This window comes from Mandrillus leucophaeus, unplaced genomic scaffold (genome assembly GCF_000951045.1).
Source record: "Mandrillus leucophaeus isolate KB7577 unplaced genomic scaffold, Mleu.le_1.0 Scaffold95, whole genome shotgun sequence".
Lineage (NCBI taxonomy): Eukaryota > Metazoa > Chordata > Mammalia > Primates > Cercopithecidae > Mandrillus > Mandrillus leucophaeus.
Window position 1 is genome coordinate 5,324,625 of NW_012110363.1, and position 21,669 is coordinate 5,346,293.

The window sequence follows — 21,669 nt, forward strand, 5'->3', positions numbered from 1 at the left end:
AATTTTTTTTGTATTTTTAGTAGAGACGGGGTTTCACTGTGTTAGCCAGGATGGTCTCAATCTCCTGACCTCGTGATCCGCCCACCTCGGCCTCACCAAGTGCTGGGATTACAGACATGAGCCACTGCACCCGGCCAGAAAAGGTTAATTATTAAGAAACTCTTGAACTTAGTAAATCCTAACAGTTATTGTTTATTATAGGAAAGGGCTAATTATTAAGAAACTATTATGGTTAGCTGTAATCTGTCTCTCCACAATTTTAGTTCATGTTTCTAGGTCTCTTTTAAAGCAACACAAGTGAATATTAATATTCCATTTTTATATAACTGTGTTTCAGATGTTTATAAAGATCCACCCTTTAATCCTCTTCTTCTGTATTAAGTATTACCAGCTTTTTGTAGCTTTCCTAAACCAGTTACTGCTTGCTGTTGTTTGCATAGGTCCTATAATACCCTGCAGTGCAGATAACAGTAGAATTTTCTGTCTTCCTTGCTCTGGACATCATAGGCCTGATCATGTAACCTGAGATTATATTAAGGTTTTGGGGATTGTACACTGGCTCAGAGAGAGCTTTTGGCTTGCTCTGTTTTATAGATAACCCCTTCTACCTCCCACTCACCTGTGAATTGTTCCTTAAGCCTGACCCTCCCCTATCCTTTTCTTGTACAGGTGACATTTTGATAATATTCATGTAGGTCTTTATATTTATTCCTGTTAAATTTAAATTTACTGGTTTTAGCCTACTCTTTTTGCCTATCAAATTATTTAAAACTCCAGATTTTGTCAGTAAAGAAATTAGACATCTTTTATGATTACTCACCCATCCTGTGTCTGGTTCCCCATCTTAAAAAGTGTGGAATAATATTTAACAGGTTAGTTTCTAAGTTGAAGTGGAATCACTTATGATTCATTCTGCGAACTACTGTGTGTCAAGTACTAGGGATAAAGCCCAGTCTGTCGTTGACAATATCAGATAAGTGTTGTGAGGTTGCCCTCATCTAACTTATAATCCCAGTTTGTGATGCAGTATTTCCTGTTTTTCTTAAATAAAAACAGAGGGATAATTAACAGATCATTGTGCTCGTGTAACATAGTAATCCCAAGGGAATATATTACAGTCAAATTAGTAATAAAGATAATATTTTACATTTGCCATCTTGCTGTGTGAAATGTTAAAGTGGGGAGCCTTGTTCTAGGGCCTCGCCCCTAGAAACAGCGTGGAAGCAATTCACAACCACTGTTGAAGGACTCCACCTCCGAAACCTTGAGCAGAGGTTTGTAAGTGAAGTCTGGCCTTTTTAAAAGATAGATTCTAGGAAATGAAGTAAGCTTTGTTAAATCTGCTGTTAAGGTCTGCCCATTTTTCAAGTAAGTGCATTTTTAAAAGTCCCACGTGGGAATTTCTCATGGACTTACAGGCTTCTTTGTTTTTCTGCATGTCTCCATCTCATGTCATCTTTTAATCTTGCCCTTCTAACATGCTCCATGTGAATGTTTCTTACAGATAGTTGCCACATAATTTTCTTATACTTCTTATAGATAGTTGCCACATAATTTTTCAATTACAAATCAGATGCTACATAAACAGTTTGCTATCAGAAACTTTTTTAAAAAACATTTTCTTGGAACGTATCTGTGGAGTAAATCTTGGTGATCTTTCTTGAACTCTCATTTAGGTTTTTCTGATACTGAACACGAGCTCAACAGATTCCTTGTGTTTCTAAAGACTGTATTTAGATTCACTTAGATGTTTAGTTAGCATCTAGCATTTCCTATGAGTCAGCCATTGCATTGGTTCCTTTCATATTTTATTTCATAATTAAATTATTTTTAATAATGAACCAGAAGTACCATTTCACTTTATGAAAGCAGAAAAGTGAAATTTTAGCCCAGGTGTCTTCTGTGACTGCTTTGGGTGGGGTGTGTCAAGGACTTGTGTGAGGTAAACCCAAGGATGAAATAGATGATGTGAAAATGTAAGATTGAGTTAAAATATAAAGTTTATCAGATAATCAACTTTTCTTCTAAAAGAAATTGCACTATTAATGAGGGATGTATTGGCTTTAGGAAAAAAGAAAGTAAAACTTCTGACCATGTCTGCCATCTTTTATTTTGCATTGGCTCCGTGCGTAATTAGTTTGATGTACTTATATAGAAAATTGCATTTTAAAATGACATTTTTGGGGGGAACGATGAAAGACTATAAATCCGATTTGTAAACTTTCTTGTTTTCTAGTATCAAAGAATGACTTCTTTCTGCTATACCCACAAGTTTTCCCCAGCTTCTATAGTTTTTTCCTCTGTGGTAGCGGTGAGAGGGAATATTTAACTATTAAGTGAAGTAAGTGGTATTAAACCTAGAATTCTATTTTGCATTCTTCTATGCTACTAACTCTATGATCTTATACACTTTATTTTTCTATGAAAGATAAGTACATTATTCTCTTGTTTCCCTTGGGTTTTGATGAAGTTTAATTAAATGTTTGTAAAGCACATTGAGATCTATGGTTAAACACTGTATATGTTCTAAGTATGATTAATCATTACTGAGAACAGACCATTTTTCTCAATTTCATAGTAATTAGAAAGTGAATACTTCAGGTGGAAAAGAAAGAATATAATGGTATTAAATATAGCATGGAAAGCCTTTGCATTAAGTAGTTTTCTGAACTATATAATCTCCATTTTTTTGGAGTGTTGTTACTGATAATTTAGAAGTCATTGGATGTTATTGACAGGGTAGAAAGTTCTTACATGGTTCTTTTTCTTAACCGGATCTAGTTAATGCTACTTGGTAATGGTTAAGGAATGAGGTAAACATAACCCAAATTAGAGTGAACGTCAAGGTAAGTGTGATTTATTCTTTTTTGTATAAAATCTATAATATGGGTTTCCCCTAAATCCTTTGTTTATGTTTTATTTCTTTAGCAGTGTTTAGTATATTATAACCTGTCATAATTGTGTTTCAACATACAAGATAGTGTGGATAATGAAATTTCTGTATTACAATTATGAGTTTTAAGATGTGTAGGTTGTAGGCGTGGAGCCAGACTGAGAGATCACGCCAAGTCTCAGCACAGAAAAGCATCAGTGCCTGAGGATGTGTGATTTTACTTCATCTATCAGGTTCCCCGATTAGGTTAGTTTCCATCTTGAGAGAAGTCACACATTTTTCCAGAGAGAGGCAAGCAATTGGAAACCTCCATATATAAAGTCAGACACCATCAGCATGGGGGTAATTTGACATAACCTTGAGAAGAATTTTTTGGCTCATGGATATGTGTTTTGTGGGACACGGGCCAGATGGAAGGTGTAGAACTTGATTATTTAATCCCTGAGTTGCCATTTACTTTTTTTTAATTGTGATAAAATGTAAGTAACAATAAAATTTACAATTTTATGTGTTATTAAGTGTAAAAGGCCAATAGGATTAAATACATTCCCATTGTTTTTGCAACCATTACCACCATCCATCTCCAGAACTGTTTTGATCTTCCTAAGCTAAAACTCTATGCCATCGAACAATAACTCCCCAATCCCTCCTTCCCCCAGCACCTGGCAACCTCCATTCTGCTTTGTACCTACGTGAATTTGACTACTCTGATATCTAGAGTAGAGCATTGTATAGTATTTATCCTTTTGTGACTGGCTTATTTCTAGCTTGATGTCTTCAAGTTTTATCTGTGGTGTAGCATGTAATAGAAATTCATTCCTTTTGAAGGCTGAATAATGCATATACCACATTTGTATGACTATTATTCATACATTCATCTGTCGAACACTTGGGTTGCTTCTACCTTTTGGCAGAAGTTTACTTTTAAGTTGTTAGTTATGAATATTATAGAAAAATATTTGGGATTTTGACAGAAACTAGTCTAGAGGATTAAATAGGGTCTTTCCAGTGCCCTTTCCCAGTCAGTGAAAGGTTCATTCACTCAACAAGAATGAGAGTGCCTGCAGTGCTTGGGGCGGCGAACACAGGAGTGCCCACACACAGATGTGGCACCAGCCATTGTGGAGATGAGAGTGTAGTGGAGGAAGCAGACACTAACTGCTTAAATACTCTTGGAACTCCATGCAAAATTACAATGGTAGTAAATAAGTGCTTCCATGAAGGGATAAACACTAACATGAGATTTCTGAGGGTATTTCACCAGTATGTTTTTGGGGGTGGAGGTGGCATCAGTCAGGAAAGGAAGGAAGAAGGAAAGTTTCAGGCAGAGGAAATAACGTGTGCAAAGGCCCTTTTGTCTATCAGGGAGGCAAGAGCTGCCCATGCAACTTGGGAGTGCAGAGAGTGACCGTGAGCAGGGTGTAAATCTGGAAAACGTATAAATCTTGCAGATCATGATAAGAGTTTTGGTCTTTATGCCAGGAGCAGTGGGAAGCCATGGAAGTGTTTTGTTTTCATTTGTAAAGGGGGCTTAGTGGATGAGGGCAAAATGATTAGGCTTTAGTTTTTATAAGATTTCAGGAGGTGGTATGGTAAATAGGTTGGGTGGATGGAGTTAGAATCTAGACAGTTAATTAAGGAGACTTTTACAGTTCTCAAGGCAAAAAATAATGATTGGAGTGGGATGATAACAGCAAAGACAAAGAGAAATCTAAATTTGAGAAAAATTAGAGAATGTAATAAACAGATGTTGTGATGGATTGATCATGGACAGAGATGTTAAGGAAACTCTTAGATGTAGAAGTGGCGTAACAGGATCACTGTGGTTCATCATGTGAGTATTCCATGGGATGAGGAATGGTGTAAACCAAAACAGATTCTTGAGAGATTTGTCTGGGAAGTGGAGGAAGAGGAAAATACCGGGTCTAGAGAATGTTTCTGTTTTTGTTTTGTTTTTGAGATGGGAGAGACCTGCACATTTAAAAGCTGGCAGGGAGGACTCTGGTTGTGGGGCAGAGGTTAAGCATACATAGCAGAAGAAGAATAATGGGTAATATTTGGAGAAGGATCCAAAAGAGTGATGTGGTGGGAATGGTTGCCTTTAGATATGAGGAGAAAGAAGGAAAGAGAATAGGGTGGGCAGAGTCTTAGGTAGTAGTCAAGAAACACAAGTCAGCAAGCACTGACAATTCCAAAGTCAATTATTAAAAATGCTGCATTTTCTGTATCTATTTTCTTTACATGTGCCATCATTGATAGATAAACCTGACTGTGAAAAGCTGACCAGTGTTTCAGAATTAAAATGTCCTTATTCTTTGTCAAATATAATGCAGTCTTTCAAATACCTACATACCTACGTGAAATTAAGAGTTTGTAATAGAATAATGTATCCTCATTTTATTTCAACTCTCTGCCCCTGAAGTTTGGTTTGGTTTTTAAAAAAACCTGGGTAGGTTAATTTTTTATATTATTTGCAAGGCAATATGTGCATCTGTGTGTGTGTATGTGTGTGTGTGTGTGTGTGGGTGTTTGTGAAAATCACATCGTCTAAATTTATACAATGCTTGTCAAGTGTGCATTTTATAAATTTTTGATAGATATTTGTTTACTATAGCACAGCGATATTTGAGGGTGGGATAGAGGTCACATTGATTCCTTTATCTTCACCTTGGTGGAAAAAAATCATATTTTAGTTCAAAGCTGTTCAAGTAAGTCCTTGCTCCGTTTTCCCACCCTGTCTTCAGTGATATTATTTGGAGTCAGCAATCAATGGATTCCATCCCTCTGAGACTTGCTTAACCTACAGCTGCTGATAGAATACAGGCAAGAGCTTGTTACTTTATCTGAATTGTCCATTGCTACCTTAATGAGTGAAATGGTTAAGTAGAGGAGGGGGCGAGTCTTAAGGAATGTGTGTACCATTTGAGCTGAATATTTCAGTGTATATAGGGAGAGGGAGGGTGAGAGAGAAATCCACTTACATCACTAGAACTGCATTGAGTGTGAGCCTTGCAGGTTAAGAGACAGACTACAGTGTCTTGCTTTCTGCAGGAAGCAGCAATGCCGTTTGTTTCCTAAGAGGAATTTTTTATTTAGAAAAGGAAGCTTTCTATCCAGGAAATGGCTTTCCTTGTGCGTTGCTATGCCAACTGCCTGCAGCCATGGTCCTCCAAAGTAAGCACAATAATGTAATTATATTGGTGTATTGCATTCAGACTCATGATTTTTGAGATTGTGTGTGTGCATGTGCTGTGTTTCTGTTAGTGGCTCTCTTGCTAGCAGGCATGCTTGTGTTGAGTGTGAGGAACAGACATCATTAAATTAAATGTCCATCAGTGTCATGCTGCTAAGATTAATTGTGCAAACTTGGTTAGTGGAGTGGGACAGAGATCACTGGTCACCACTCTGTCAGCATCATTAGCAGCTAGGGAGGAGTTCCCGATTCACACGCTCTGCCCTGATGTTTTTCTTTCTTTCATTTTCTTTTTTTTTCTCTTGGTTGGAGGGTTCTGTATGTGTGATTGCAGATGAAACAAGGGTATTAACAATGCTTGGCTGAATGCTAGAGCCTGGTTCTTATACCACCCTGACTAATATAATTCTGTGTTAAGCCTTTTTGAGGGGAGTCTGTGTGCAGTCAGCCATTTTAGCTTTTTTCTTTTTTTTTTTTTCCTCTCCTTTTCTTTTGCCTCTTGTTCTTCAATCTCAGAAATGATCTTGTTCTCTTGGAAGACTGAGAGCTGTATGAGGTTTTCTCGGTCTTGTCATAGCCTAGGATGGTTAGAGTTTCAATGTTATAAAAATGGAGACGAACACTGTTGTTCGGATTCCTTTTCTGGTCTACAAGTGTGAAGGGTTTTTAAGCTTACCAGTAGTGACACTTTAAGCTGCAGCTTGGTTTTCCCTCCTCCCTCTTTTTTTTTTTTTTTTTTTCCTTTTTCTTTTAATTTAATGCTGTAGAGGGTGACTTGCCATCGTGAGAGATTGGTACATGATGTGTAAATTCAGTTCAGCATATGTTTCTTCATTATGAAACCACTAGCAATCCCAGCTAACCATGGAGTTATGGGCCAGCAGGAGAAACACTCAGTAAGTATCGCAAATGCCGCTTGTGCTTTGATAGCACGTCATAGAGAACTGCTTTAAAATGGGAATGTTGCTCTTTCTCTTGAGGGAAAACAGTTTTTGTAGAAGGTATAATAGTCTGCTTGGAGGAGGGGAGGGTACATTAAAACTGCCTTGTTCCTCCAATGTTGTAATTTTTAAAAATTTGAAGCAAGACCAGCAATTTATTTAAAGCAAAATCACTAATACTGAGAAATATTGGGCAGCTGATTTTTATATTCAGAAACTAAAGCGTGACAGTTCAGCTTCGACTTAATACTTGAATAGTTTTCAAAAAAAAATGTTTTTGTAGTTGAAATTAATGAGAAATCATCAGAAAGGTTATTGAGAACAGGAATCTATAGTGAGGAATTCACATGTAGGTTTGAGTGTAGGAGGGAGAGCTTTGGTTATTGATTTGGTAATAAAGCGATCAGTGGGATTTATCTGACTTCTTAACATGTATTCATCACTTACGAAAACACAGATTTTTTTTAATGCCACAAAAAATTACTGCTTCTTTATAATTGATCCCATGAGTCAGCTATGTGTTTATCAAGCTGAAATCCCATGGGCAGCTACCGAGAAAGACTTTTCTATGCCTAACAGCAAGTCAGAGCCTCCTGTTTCAGGAATGTGAGTTCTCACAGTGCTACTTTTATATCACCATATTGGGAGTTTTCTGGCATCACACAAATTCACCTGATTGATACATACATAAATATATTCAATCCTCAAAATGAAAATGCATGAATTTAGGCAGCTTGTATAGTAGTCTAAGTATTTTTGAAATGCCTTCTTCTACATCCTAGCATCTAGCAGGTTGTTAAAGTGTAGGAATTGTCTTTCATGTATTCTGAAGAAGATAAGATGGTAAACTTCAAAAGTGGAAATAAGTCGCTGAGGCTTTGTAAGTTTATAGATAGGAGGCCATGAATGTAGAGTATTTAGATGCTTAGGTTCATGAGTATAATTTGGTTTTGTTCATCATTATGAACAAAATTACCAACTAAATCCAAGAGGTGTTCTTAGACGAAGTGATTCTTTGCGCACTGTCTCACCTCAGGAATGAGCCATGCAAGCTGCGCTTAAAGCAGCGGCTGTGTGGGAAGCATGTTATGACGCTGCGCCGAGAGCCCAGCCCCTTACCGTGAGGTCCTCGTGGTACTTCACTAATTAACTCTCTTTGGATCAGATCCAGAGAAAGACCAGCCCTAAACTTAATTTCACTAGTAGGAAAGGGTGTTGTAGAGAAGTTCCATTGTAGTTTGATTTTCTTAACAGGGCCTTTGAAATTAAACTCTTCTGTAGTCATGATTTTCCAGGTAAAAGTAAGTGTGTTAGTTAAGCTATACTTGAGGAACCTTAGAAATAAAAGTTAAACCCCAGGCTTTTTACTTAACTGTTTCATATGTCTTTTCTTAAAGTATGTGTGTGTGTTTGTGGGGGGGGGTATTTAAATGAATAATAATATAAATTTAATGAACAAAGAAAATTGTTGGCTGGGCGTGGTGGCTCACACCTATAATCCGAGCACTTTGAGAGGCAGAGGTGGGAGGATTGCTTGAGGCCAGAAGTTTGAGACTACTGTGGGCAGCATAGTGAAATCCATCTCTATTTTAAAAAAGAAAAGAAAGTTGTTAAAACCATTTACTGCCAGGAGAAGGAAAACATATTACTACATTCATGAAAAGGCCAGTTGGGACAAATACTACCTAGTAGTGCCTGAACTACAGTCCCTGATCTTATTCTGTAAACCTGTTTGTTTCCTGACAAGTGCCTATATTTTGCTATAATTTAGAGAGATATTAGACTAACACTAGCGATAAAATAACTTTGGATCAAGCAATTTATAGAAAATATGTGAGTGGTATTGCCCATGATACTCTGGTTAGAACTTAAAATACTAGAATTTGCCATCTCAAGATGCCACATGCAGCTTGCTTAGGATATCAAGATCTTGCTGTATCATGGTTGACTAGTCCTTTGATTCTATTGAGCTTGCTATGTAATAATCAGACCTTTAAAATTTTAATTGTGTGTGAGGAGTTGAATAAGAAAATAATTACTCAGGCTCTCAATAAATGACTCAATGTAGTTGTTGGGCAAAAATGAGTGAGATGGCCCCTTTTTCATCCTATGAGGTTTTATGGTGTCAGAGCTAATTTCAAATGAATAGAATTTATTAAATTCACAAATACTTCTGTTTTTGCTTCTTCAAAAAGTTTGTGGACTTTTTAATGGCTTGGCTTCTTTGACTGCAGCAGGTAGTGCAGTACTAGAAAACAAAAACCATTAAATTTGGGGTGGAGGCATTTTTTAGCTATGACAAGGCACAAGTAGTAAGCTCAGTTATTCTACTTTATCAGAACCTTTCAGATCTCATGGGCTTTTATTCTTTATTTGTTGTCTCTCATTCGATGCATACCTTAGTTGCTGGCACATAATAGACGTACGATAAATACCATTGAATTTCTCTTTAAACTTTTGGATGAATAAAGTCTCAACCTTTTTAACTAGTAAATTTTACATATTTTATCACACCTCCCCCCAATTCCATTTTATGTGGTTGATTGATAATACTAAGATGAATACCCACATGTCACCAGAAATGTACCCAGCACTGGGCTGTATTTTTATAGTCATGTGGTGCTTTTCTGTTAGTCTTCAGAGGAATCTCATGATTTTGTGAATATAAAAATGTAAAAATCTTGTGATTTCTTTTTAAAATAAGAGGAGATTTCTAACATTTCAGAACTGTATTATGAGACTGCATTTTTCTAAAGACTACTGTGGACCATTAGTTGGATAGACTGTTAATAGATGGTAGATGAAGAAAAGTTTTATAGGCTCATTAAGTTAGGGAAAATGTTAGCATTAAAAGTATCTTTACTCAATTTACCAACTGTTTTGTTTTTTAAAGTGGAGCTCTTCTCTCCCCATTTTGTCCAGCTCAGATGCCTTTGAAAATTCCACAATATAGGATGGAGTAGAAACTCTGTAAATTAAAAAAAAGTTTTAAAATAAATTAATTTGATGCTATCAAACTGATAACATGTTTTTAAATTTTACATTTTTGTAGAAATTGATTTATATAGTGTGCTATACTTAAATCACAGCCCAAGTCATGATTAAATAATAATAAAAATGGTAGTACACATAAGAAAGTGCCCTACTTAAATATGGGAATAAATTGCAGTAGCTGTAATTTATAGAGTAATGCTGCATAGCAGACACTATATTACATATTATCTCAATTCTTAAGAAACAGTATTACCTTTTTACATATGAAAAAACTGAGATTAAAAAGAGTTTTTTCAGGGGCATATTACTAGTAAGTGGTGGAGCCATCATTGGTACCCAGGTTTGTCTGATTTTATAGCCATTGCCTTAACCACCGACTTACACTACTTATCCCTGTGTGACCAAATTTAGTCTACTTCCGGTGTGTAGACTGCATAATTATGAGAGCTAGTATTAACCAGTGGAATACACAACTTGAAAAAGTGCTTTTTTTCCTGCAGCTGTCTTTTTCCTGGCATATGTGACATGCCAAGCAGAAAGAATATCATGATCAAAATCATTTTACAAAACTTTCATTGCTTGGCTGAGTCAATCGTACATCTATCCATTTTGAAATCATGTTGAGACTTGAGTTGAGATGGTCAGGAATAGTTGCCATTTAGCACAGTTCCTTTCTTCCTTCTGCTTTTCTGTGTTTGGCCCTACCGTGTACATTTCCTTTTTGCTGCTTAACTCTTTAAACATATGCTCAGTGTCTCAACTTCCTCTGCCTATTCCCTTTGTAACCTCTGAGTGCCTGACCGTGGCCACTTGTGTTCTACTAGAAGTCCTGAACCTTGCCATTGTGTCTCGCCTGTTTCTGCCCCAGTGAACTCTGCATACGGTGGAGCCTGACTTCAATTCATGATCACCTCCCTTAAGTCCATACCGCCCATGACTCATCTGTAGCCATAAGTATCATTTTCATCATTCAGAAGCCCCTTAACCAAGAAGGATATAACTTAACCATATTTTCTAAATTCCTATTGGTCACTTAAGACCCTCTATAATCTACATTTGTTCCCTTATAAACGTATAATATTGGGCTCTTTTATTTTAGGACAAGCTGGCCTGATGAGAAACACTCCAGGTTCATTTTTTTTTCTCATTTCTCAGCTTGCTGTGTTCATGGCTTGACTTTGACTTGGTCCTTATCGCTTCATATTTATCTCTATGTTAATAAGGAATCAGGATCACTTAATATGCAGTGCTTAATTTTATTAGTTCTTCTAATTGATGCTTATAAATTTGTTTGGTCTTTACAGTTAGATGACAGATTACATCTGGAATGAATTCCAGGTGTTCAAACGGTATGGCTGGAATTTAAAACTGTTTATCAGCTGTTAAGAGTACAGTATAGAGAAGGATTTTTCAGGCTGGAACAATAACATGTGAGGGCCCAAGGTAGGAAGATGTAGAAGAATATGAGGGTTCTGAGGAAAAACAATGAAATCATCACTGTTGGAGTTTTGTGTTAGAGAGAAGTAGGTCAGTACAGGTGATGGAGTGGAGGATGTTAGAATACCAGATAAATTAATGACTATTTTGAAGATGCAGCAAAGGAGTGTAACCTCTTTCTTCACCTCTCCTTCCTGTCTTTCAACTGGAACAGATTTAAGAGAACTCAATTAACAAAAAATGAGTTATATTACCATGACAGTTTGACCTTGTCTGTAAACATTGGGTAGAATGTTTCTTTAGTATATTTTGATTGATGGATTTTCCTTAGCAATGTAGGAAAAAAGCACCAGGACTAATTATAGAGGCTAGGGTACACCTCTTCTGGGTGAGACTCCACCTCTTCATTATCTGATCTTTATTTTGTCTATTATAACAGATATATTTCCTGAGATGAAATAAACTTATCTCTTGGCATGATTTTCCACTGTGCTTGCTAGCAGAGGGGATTGAGAGGAAGCATATCCTGTTGTTTCATTCAAGGACAAGGTCGTCTTGCCTTGGATTTGGGCCAAGAAACCCTGGCAACAAATAATAGATCTTTTTACCCCCATTAAAAGTGAAGAAATGTATTTAGAAACTTGCCAAGACATTACATGCTCTGCTTATATGGGTAAGACAATGCTTTTTCCAGTGGTATCACTGTGTATCCAGTTATGTCACAGAGGACATATTAAAGTAAGATCTTTACTTTTAGTCAAAATAAGTATACTTCGTATCTTTGCTTTTAAATATTTTTAGTAATAATTCATTAAAAAATCTATCTGAAAATAAAATCAATTTAGATTAGTGAAAAAGAATGATGAACTTAAGAAAAAGTAAATGCTCAAAATGTATCATTAGGAATTCAGTTATTCTCCTTTAACCATTTAACCCTAGTAAGATCAGTAATCAGTTTATTTCTTTCTTTCTCATTTTAAATATTATATAAAATGCACCAAAGTAAATGCTCTGTAAGTTTGGTCTCATAGGTATAAGTATTCCTTAAACATAACCTGACATGTCTCGTCTCGTCTCGTCTCGTCTCGTCTCGTCTCGTCTCTTCTCTTCTCTTCTCTTCTCTTCTCTTCTCTTCATTTTTTGAGATGGAGTCTCGCTCTGTCGCCTGGGCTGAAGTGCAGTGACGCAGTCTTGGCTCACTGCTACCTCCGTCTCCCGGGTTCAAGCATTCCTCCCCCTCAGTCTCCCAAGTAGCTGGGATTACAGGCGCCCGCCACCACGCCCAGCTAATTTTTGTATTTTTAGTAGAGGCGGAGTTTCGCCATGTTGGCCAGGCTGGTCTTGAACTCCTGACCTCAGGTGATGTGCCTGCCTTGGCCTCCCAAAGTGCTGGATTACAGGCTGAGCCACTGCACCCAGCCCTGACATTTCTTTAATCTGCCTCCAGAGGTTTGACCAAACTCCTAATTTATTCAGGTAATCTGTTAAGAATTCCTCCAGATGAATGCTGAAGTTTTCTTCATTTTCTTTTGTTTAACAATAAAGGTAAAATTATTTTACAGTTACTTTCAATCCTTAATGAAGTACTTTTTAATGCTTACTTTATATCCCTCATTTTAGAAAAACTATCTTATTACTGTCATGTCTGTAATGCTCTTTATAAACTTTTGAAAGCCTTTTCAATTTAGATCAAATAACTTTTATCATTGTATATTTTATTCAAATATAGTTTGCTTATAAGCGTTTTTGAAAAATATTTTAAAAATAAAATGAGTGTCTAAGTATAGCTACATACAGATATAACCATGTGAGCATGTATAAAAATATACACGTGTGTGTGTGTGTGTTTGTAGTTTAAATGAAAGTTTGTAAATGTGTCCTTAAGGTCTCTATTAATATCCTTGTTCTGAGATCTTTGTTCTCTCTGACCTACTTTTTCTTCATCCTTAAGAAGTGGTCTTTATAGACATGACACATGCTTGTGATTATTTCCATATAGTATTAAGATGCCAATGCTATTAGTATTGTCTTAGGTATTACACAGAATGGGCTAAATGGAATAGTGTCTGGTTTTTGGAACATAGATTAAGAAACCAATAGAAAAGATATATTAGGGAATGTAGATATAAATTTGCTACCTTAAAGCTACTTTAAAGACATGATATAACAGAGCAGACTTTAAAAATGCAACATATTGCATCACACAAGAAGTTCTCTTAAGCTCACCAATGGTCCCTGCCACTCACTGTCTTTCCTATTGGTACAGAAACACCCATGCCATAAAGAGTTAATCACTTGTCACCCTCTGCCATTTCTTCTTCTTAATTGAACCTCTAACATAGGCCTTGTATGTAGTTTTGTTGTGTTTTTCTCTCTTTTGCTTGTGTGTGTGTGTATGATATATAAGAATCTTATTATAATTACAGTCTATGATACATCATATCAATCATCCACTATCTATATTTCTTTTGTACTCTGAAGTCACTATATAAATATGCCCCATATGCTTCAGATCTCTTCATTCCACATCAATAGACCAAATTCTCTTTTACAACTTACACTGGATATTCATCATGAAGGCTGTTTTCGGAGAAATCTTAGGCATGAGTTAGCCTTACGTTTATTAATAAAGTGACAGCCTGAAAAATTTCTTTACAATTATCAAAGTTATATTCTTCTTCAATGAACTCTAGAGAGATACATTACTGGTTTGCAATATTGACTTGGTTTGATGATTAAATGAAACATACCCTCCTTTCCCCTTTATTGATAGATCTATATACGTGTACTTATTTCATATGTAAGTATGTGTATGTGTAAATATAATTAATCCATACTCTCATTTTTAATTTTGGTGTGTAGAAAAAAACTAGAATTAAGATTTGCTTACTTTATTAGTAAAAATTGAATTTTGAGAATATATGTTCTATCTCTTGTCATAGATGTTTTATTTTCTTACTCTTCTCTAATAGAGTTGAAAATACAGATTACAATGGAGTCATCTTATTATAGGGTATTTTCAGTGGGCAAAAATTTAATAAAAGTGGCAAAAAAGAACATCACACTTTTCATGATGAAGACAATAAAACATGAAATGTGAAAAAGTGAAGAGTTGTAATTTTTTCATTCCCTCTCTTAGGGGAAAAAAATGGGTAACCCACTTTTGCATTCTGAAGTATTTTTATTAAGTGGGAGCACTCTTGTTTATTTTTCTCAGTAATTAAGAAATATTTGGACTTAAATGGGAGAATTCTGCCATATAATTTTTATGGGTACTATGGAACTGAGAAGGACTACTAAAAGTACTACAGTAATTTTAATACTTAAACCTTAAGTACTTCGTATTATAGTATCTTTAATAGTAGTGGAAAAGGAGATTGCCGGCCGGGCGCGGTGGCTCAAGCCTGTAATCCCGGCACTTTGGGAGGCCGAGACGGGCGGATCACAAGGTCAGGAGATGGAGACCATCCTGGCTAACATGGTGAAACCCCGTCTCTACTAAAAAAATACAAACTAGCCGGGCGAGGTGGCGGGCGCCTGTAGTCCCAGCTACTCGGGAGGCTGAGGCAGGAGAATGGCGTGAACCCCGGAGGCGGAGCTTGCAGTGAGCTGTTAGACCCGGCCACTGCACTCCAGCCTGGGCTACAGAGCAAGACTCCGTCTCAAAAAAAAAAAAAAAAAGGAGATTGCCTTGAGTTCCTTGTCAGTAAAGATTTAGAATGATTCTTTAGTCACTGGGCCTATAGTGGCTGGGTTGGTGGGGGTTGCGGGAAGTTTAGCAAAAATGAGCGATGAGTAAATTTATGCCCCAGGTTTCCAGTGACTAAGAATGTGAAGGATGAAATTAGCTTTTTCGTTATGACTAATTAATTTTACACTTACTTGTTTTCTTGAAGGTATACAAGTTCATTTTAAATGGCAACTTAAAGATATGGATGCATAGGACTACCTATTTCCTGTTGAAATGAGTATCATTTGTTGAAATAGTCAAATGTCAAAATCATAGTATTTTAGGGATAACATTTACCTAAATGTAAAAATAACTTAAAACAATTTTATGTAGAAGAAGGTATACTTTGAATAGCTAACCTAATTTTCACAGATTTTTTTATTTGTTACAGTTATTTAGGCAGCAGCTTGGTCTGTGTCTTGTTTGTTATAACAAATAAAATTTGAAATAGCAGCTAAAGAAAGTATAAACACAGGTGACATTTCTTCTCCCTTTGCACTGTATATAGTGAGCCTTTTATCACTAAAATCTTTTAATGTGTTCATTTTAGTTGGGCATATTCCCAGATTTCTTTACCCTTCATTATCCCTATTTCCCCTCTGAAAAAAATTAACAACCTGATATAAATAAGAATTAAAGCATGTCTGTTGAACAACCTCACAAAAGATCTTTAGAAGTGATATTACGAAATTCTTTTTTTTTCCTAGAAAAAGAAATAGGGATAACTTTAAATGTCGTAGCTGTTTCTTAGAGCAAGACTAGTCAGGGACTGTATTTCAAAAGAAGAGGAAAATACAGATTTTAGTTCTTAATGAAAGTGTCTTCAGTGTCAGCTAAATAAAACGTTAAAAATTAACATTTCGAGTACTTGCTAGATATTAGAAAAGAAGTAAATCTATATTGATATTAAAAACGTATAGGTTAAAATAAGTACATTTTTATATAAGAACAGCCACTGACTAGTGCAGAAGCACTCTGCAGAAAATGAACGGAGAGAAAAAAATTACAAAACATTTACATTTACATTACTGTTGTTCTTTTGTCATCTGAGCAGTTCCATTATGTTTTGAAATTGTATGTTATGCTTATTTGCTTTGTAAGAAGAGAGTATTAATAAGGAAACAACATTCTGAATGTTTTCTTGTGGGTTTTCTTCAGAGTTCTGTAAAAGATTAGAAACTGTGGTTTGAAAATTTTCCATCTAGTTGGAGTAACATATATTTAAATACTGGGTGAACGAACAAAAAATACATAGGAATGCACAGGCAAGACTGTCACCCGTAATTGAGTTGTCCCCAAAGAAGCAAATAAGACTCAAATTTTACCAGTAAAGGGTAGGACATAAGCAAGATGGGAAGAAAAAAGGAAATGGGAAGAACGTTTGCAAAGCGGAAGGAACAAGCTAAAACCTTGAATCAGAAAGGCTCATGTGCCATCAAGGAGCAGTGAGTGGATCAACTTGGCTGAGATGCCAGGGCAGTTGGAGGAAAGCTGGGTTGATGAGAGGGGTCAGTTTGCAGAAGCCGTTGCATGTCAACTCAAGGAATTTTGGTCTCATCTGTGGATACATATAATAATTAGAAAACCATTAGCCATTGAATATAGTGAAATGAAATTGTTTGGTGTGGCCAGGGTACCAGTGTGGTGTTAACGTTCATGGGTATGGTCTTTTAGGGTGACTAGTAGAATCAAGCTATCTCTGTTGATCTGGGCACAGTCTACTCACTGCTAACTTTATGATGTCAGCAGATGAAAGGATCAAGAATTCCTTGATGTTATTTTCCTTTAAAATTTGACTGTATATGTGTTTCCATGAAAATGTCACTGCTTGACTCACCTTACTTTAAATGACCCAGTACTTTGTTTTCATTGATTATTAATTGGATCTTAATTTCAAAGATGTTGAAATGAAATAAACTTTTAGAATCCACGAAATGTGGTATTAGCCATTAACATATTTAATGTTTATGTTTAATATATTCAATAATAACATCTGTGTATTACATTAATAGTAATGTGCAGATAGTAGAACTGGATATGCTGTTAACCTTCCCAGGTTCCTTACAGCAGATTCACTTGTTAAGGAAAATTCAGTGTCACCATTCACTTGTCTTGGTTATTTGATTGTGAATAAGACGTCCCCTATCTTAGAGTTGCTCACAGAATGATAGTAGGAGATGAGGGATCTGCTGACCTGTGTACCCACTGTTATGTATGGGGGCTGACTGAGGAGTGTGCAGGGGGTAGCTGGGGCCCACCAGGTGAATGCGTATGAACATGGTGAATAAAGGCATTTCAGGCAGATGGGAGTTTTGGAAAATTTGAGCTGTGCATCAGAGTCATCTGGAAGTCCTGGAACACAGGGTTTGAAAAAATCCAGGATAGAGTGGGATTGAAGATGACCTGCTCCCACTTTGGTTTAAATACTCTACTCTTGTAATTTATATAATGTTATCATTCCTACCCCTAAAGAACCTGAGTACTTAAATATATTGAAATAACTACTCAGGGTTCCACAGGAGCTCTCGAAATTTAGCAGTGGATGGAAGGGGGGAATCTGACTTAGAAGTGAAACTGCTGCTAGTAACCCATCTATAAAAATAGCCCACGTTAGGAAATAGTTTGCACATGTGATTACGAAAACAGTAATCTGGCCAGTTGTGACCTTTGTGAACAAAGTTATGTTAAGAGAAGGGATTAGTAAGAGCTGTAGCATTGTGGTCAGAAAACTCTAGAATCAGTAACTTGGATATATAATCTGGCTTCCCCACTCATTCGCTGTATGACCCTGGCTGTATGGCCCTTCAACATGGAATCTTCATTTGTAAAACGGAGGTAATATGGTTGTGTGAAGATTAAATGAGGTAAAACCTATAAAGTGCTTAGAATAATACACAACCCATAAATACAAGTCTTATATTTTTGTAGGAAGATTTTATCCACACTATCCAGGAGGTAAGGAAAATCAAACCTGTTACACACGTGAGGCAGAGACAGTACACTTGTCTTTTACAAGTACACTTGATGTTTCCCTTTCCTTTAGGTGACTGTCCTTAAGTTGGTTTGCCTTTTCCATCGCCTACCGTTCCATATCAGCAGCAACCTTCTTTTTACTAGTTTGTTATTAGAGTGAAAAAGCAACAGTAATGATATCATTAGTTAAAATGGAAGGCTCCCTTTGTTCTAGGCAATGTTTGAAACTCTTCATTTATTATCTCATTGAATCCTCACAATAATGTGAGAGTGCTGCCTCCACATACTAAAGAAATCGGGACACAGAGATAAAGTAACTTTCTCGAAGTCACACGCTAATGCCTGGTGGAGCCATTGGTAGGATTTTCTTGTATGTGCAGATGCATGTGCACACACAGGTCTATTTGGGGAAGCTACGTGAAATACCTGTCCTTTGTACATAGGTTAAAGGATGGACAGTTCCTTTTGTTTTCAGTGTGTCCTGTGGATTATAATTCTTATCAGAAAGTCCACGAACAGTTTATTCCTCCCTCAACATTTAGAGGTGATTTTCTTTCAAATAGATTTCAAAGGGATTTCATAAGTGCCATGTCATAACTGCTACCATCCCTGACATAAAATGTAGAGTAACTTTACCTTGATCCTGATAGAAATAAAACCAGAGTATTTTATTGTTCCTCAGTCTTAGACAGAATTGCAAGAATACAATTTTGTTTTGAAGAACTACTCTTTTTTTTTTTTTTTTTTTTTTTTTTTTTTTTTTTTTTAAAGACAGGGTCTTACTCTGTCAGCCAGGCTGGACAGGCTGGAGTGCAGTGGTGTGATCTCAGCTCACTGCAACCTCCGCCTCCTGGGTTCCTGTGATTCTTCCACCTCAGCCTCCCGAGTAGCTGGGATTACAGGTGCGTGTCACCACACCCACACCCAGCTAATTTTTGTGGAATTTTTGGTAGAGACAGGGTTTCATCATGTTGGCCAGGCTGCTCTCTTAACTCCTAAGCTCAAGTGATCTGCCCGCCTTGGCCTCCCAAACTGCTGGGATTACAGGTGTGAGCCACTGCACCTGGCCTATATGCACATTTTCTCTTGTTAATTTAACCTTTTAGGAGCAGGTCACCATGCTTATCTGAAATTTCCCATCCATATGGTTTGCCAGAGGTCTTTCATGTTATCCTTTTTTAGACTTGGATTTAGAAAATAATCCTGCTTTGACTTACTATTTGGGTGATATAATTGCTCTCTTAATTTGTTTCTAGTTAGATAAGTAATCTATAGGGAGCTAATTTTAGTATATAGCCAGATGAAAGAGTTTTCTCAGCCAGACTGACTTGGCAACATAGTCTTAGCCATTTAAAATACATATAAATAAATAATAATTAGGTTTATCTTTATTACGGTTTTGACTGTGAAATATAATTAGACCTTTTAGAAAACTGTATTAAGATATATTTTCACCTGGCCACAACAGAGTGCCCTGAAATCCACTGATTATGGATTCTTCTTCCTTGGCACTGCTAATGGCACTGTATTCGGTCCCTACTCTCTGGAAAGAGTGTATGTGTGATGATGATGGCTGTGGTGTTAGAGTAGGTAGGACAAGAGCACATCCTTGAAGGAGTTCATGTCACGTGCTGGCTTTATTAGCCACGTGTGTATATATTACTCCTTTCTCTGTATTGTTTCCTCCTTGAAGTGTCATCCAGAGCTGCTGTGGAAAAAGATACTGTCGTCAGTTTGTTTATAATAAAGTTAATGAGTGACTTTGAATTGTTAACCCTGAGCCTGAGAACAAACTGGATCTATATTGAAGCGTCATACATAGTGTAGCAAAACTTATTAATGGTACTCATTGCATATTATCTTCAAGCATTTTAGTAAGCATATTTAAAACAAAAATCTTAATTTATTTTCAACTGTGGACCTCTACACAGCAATAGGAAGGAACTATTCCAACTAGGTTTTTTTGTGTAGTAAAACAATAAAGTAATTTATTTACCAGAGACCTTGATTTGAGTTCTTGTTCTGATGTTAGCTAGCTGCACAATGCTTAGGCAAGTAATTTATCTACTTCTTCTTTTTTTTTTTTTTTTGACATGGAGTCTCGCTCTGTCTCCAGGCTAGAGTGCAACGGCGCCATCTCGGCTCACCGCAACCTCTACCTCTGCCTCCCGGGTTCAAACGATTCTCCTTCCTCAGCCTCCTGAGTAGCTGGGCCTACAGGCATGCACCATCACATGCAGCTAATTTTTGTATTTTTAGTAGAGACAGAGTTTCACCATGTTGGCCAGGATGGTCTCGATCTTTTGACCTCGTGATCCACCTGCCTTGGCCTCCCAAAATGCTGGGATTACAGGCGTGAGCCACCACATCTGGCTGTCATTTAACTTCTTAAAGTTACTGATTTCTCCCTTCAAAATAGAGGTCATGATTGTCATACTGGTCTACCTCACAATATTATTTTGAAAATTATTGGCTGGGCATGGTGGCTCACGCTTGTAATCCCAGCACTTTTGGGAGGCTGAGGCGGGTGGATCACCTGAAGATTCAGGAGTTCAAGGCCAGCCTGGCCAACGTGGTGAAACCCCTTCTCTACTTAAAATATCAAACATTAGCTGGGCACGGTGGTGTGCACCTGTAACCCCTGCTACTCGGGAGGCTGGGGCAGGAGAATCACTTGCACCCAGGAGGTAGAGGTTGCAATGAGCTGAGATTGGGCCATTGCACTCTAGCCTGGGCAACAAGAGTGAAACTTTGTTTCAAAAAAAGAAAAAAGAATTATTAATAGTTACAGTAGTAATTACAATTATTTTACTAAGTACTCTGTGTGTGTGTGTGTGTGTGTGTGTGTGTGTGTGTGTGTGTGTGTGATTTTCTTTAGTCATCTAACAATATTAGGAGCAAAATGGGATTCTGCTTCTCATTCTTTAGATGAAAACTTGAGGTTTAAATGAGAAAACTAGAGTTCATGTCATCCGAATCTTTTTGCACACTGTAAAGCTTATGTGAATGCCAGTTATTGTTGTTAGATTGTAATGCTCTAGAGTCATTCCTATGTGGGTTGGAACCCAACTCTTCTCTGTATCTGTGTGACAGTAGGCAGATTGCTTCAATGTTCAGAACCATTTTTCCTGATCTGTCAAGTGCTGTTAATGATGCATACTTCATAGGTTTTGCAGGAATTACATATCTGGCACATGGCCTGACACACGGTGGCATCCATGAATTCGACTCCTGCTTTTTCAGCTAGGATGTTTTCCTTTTCTTGATTTTTAAATAGAATGTTGATGGTGATTCAGAGACTTATTTATTTGATTTTAACTTCGTAGAACATGATTTTCTGTTGGACATCTTAGATTAATTACGATTTGCTTTAAGATCCTTTATTAACTACTCTTTACACATTGGTACTGGTTTGCAAAATAGCTCATAAAAGACCATAATTGATATGAAAAATTTGTATTATTTTTTCCCTAAGTACTTCAGTTTTTTCCCACTTATTAAGTGATTT

The 21,669-nt window shown here is 36.8% G+C and overlaps 1 protein-coding gene across 3 annotated transcripts in view; it reads left to right on the forward strand.

Annotated features, from left to right (window-relative positions):
• Window positions 1-21,669, forward strand: part of RAPGEF2 (Rap guanine nucleotide exchange factor (GEF) 2) — a 177,641-nt gene that overhangs the window by 80,010 nt on the left and 75,962 nt on the right. Inside the window, exon 1 of one of the 3 annotated variants that reach the window (XM_011970527.1) lies at window positions 6,497-6,982. The exons of the other annotated variants lie outside the window; for them this stretch is intronic. Within the exon in view, the coding sequence (XP_011825917.1) occupies window positions 6,923-6,982 (60 nt within the window). The 5' untranslated portion in view covers window positions 6,497-6,922. Of the gene's footprint in view, window positions 1-6,496; window positions 6,983-21,669 lie in introns of those variants that run through there. 3 annotated transcript variants of the gene reach the window in all.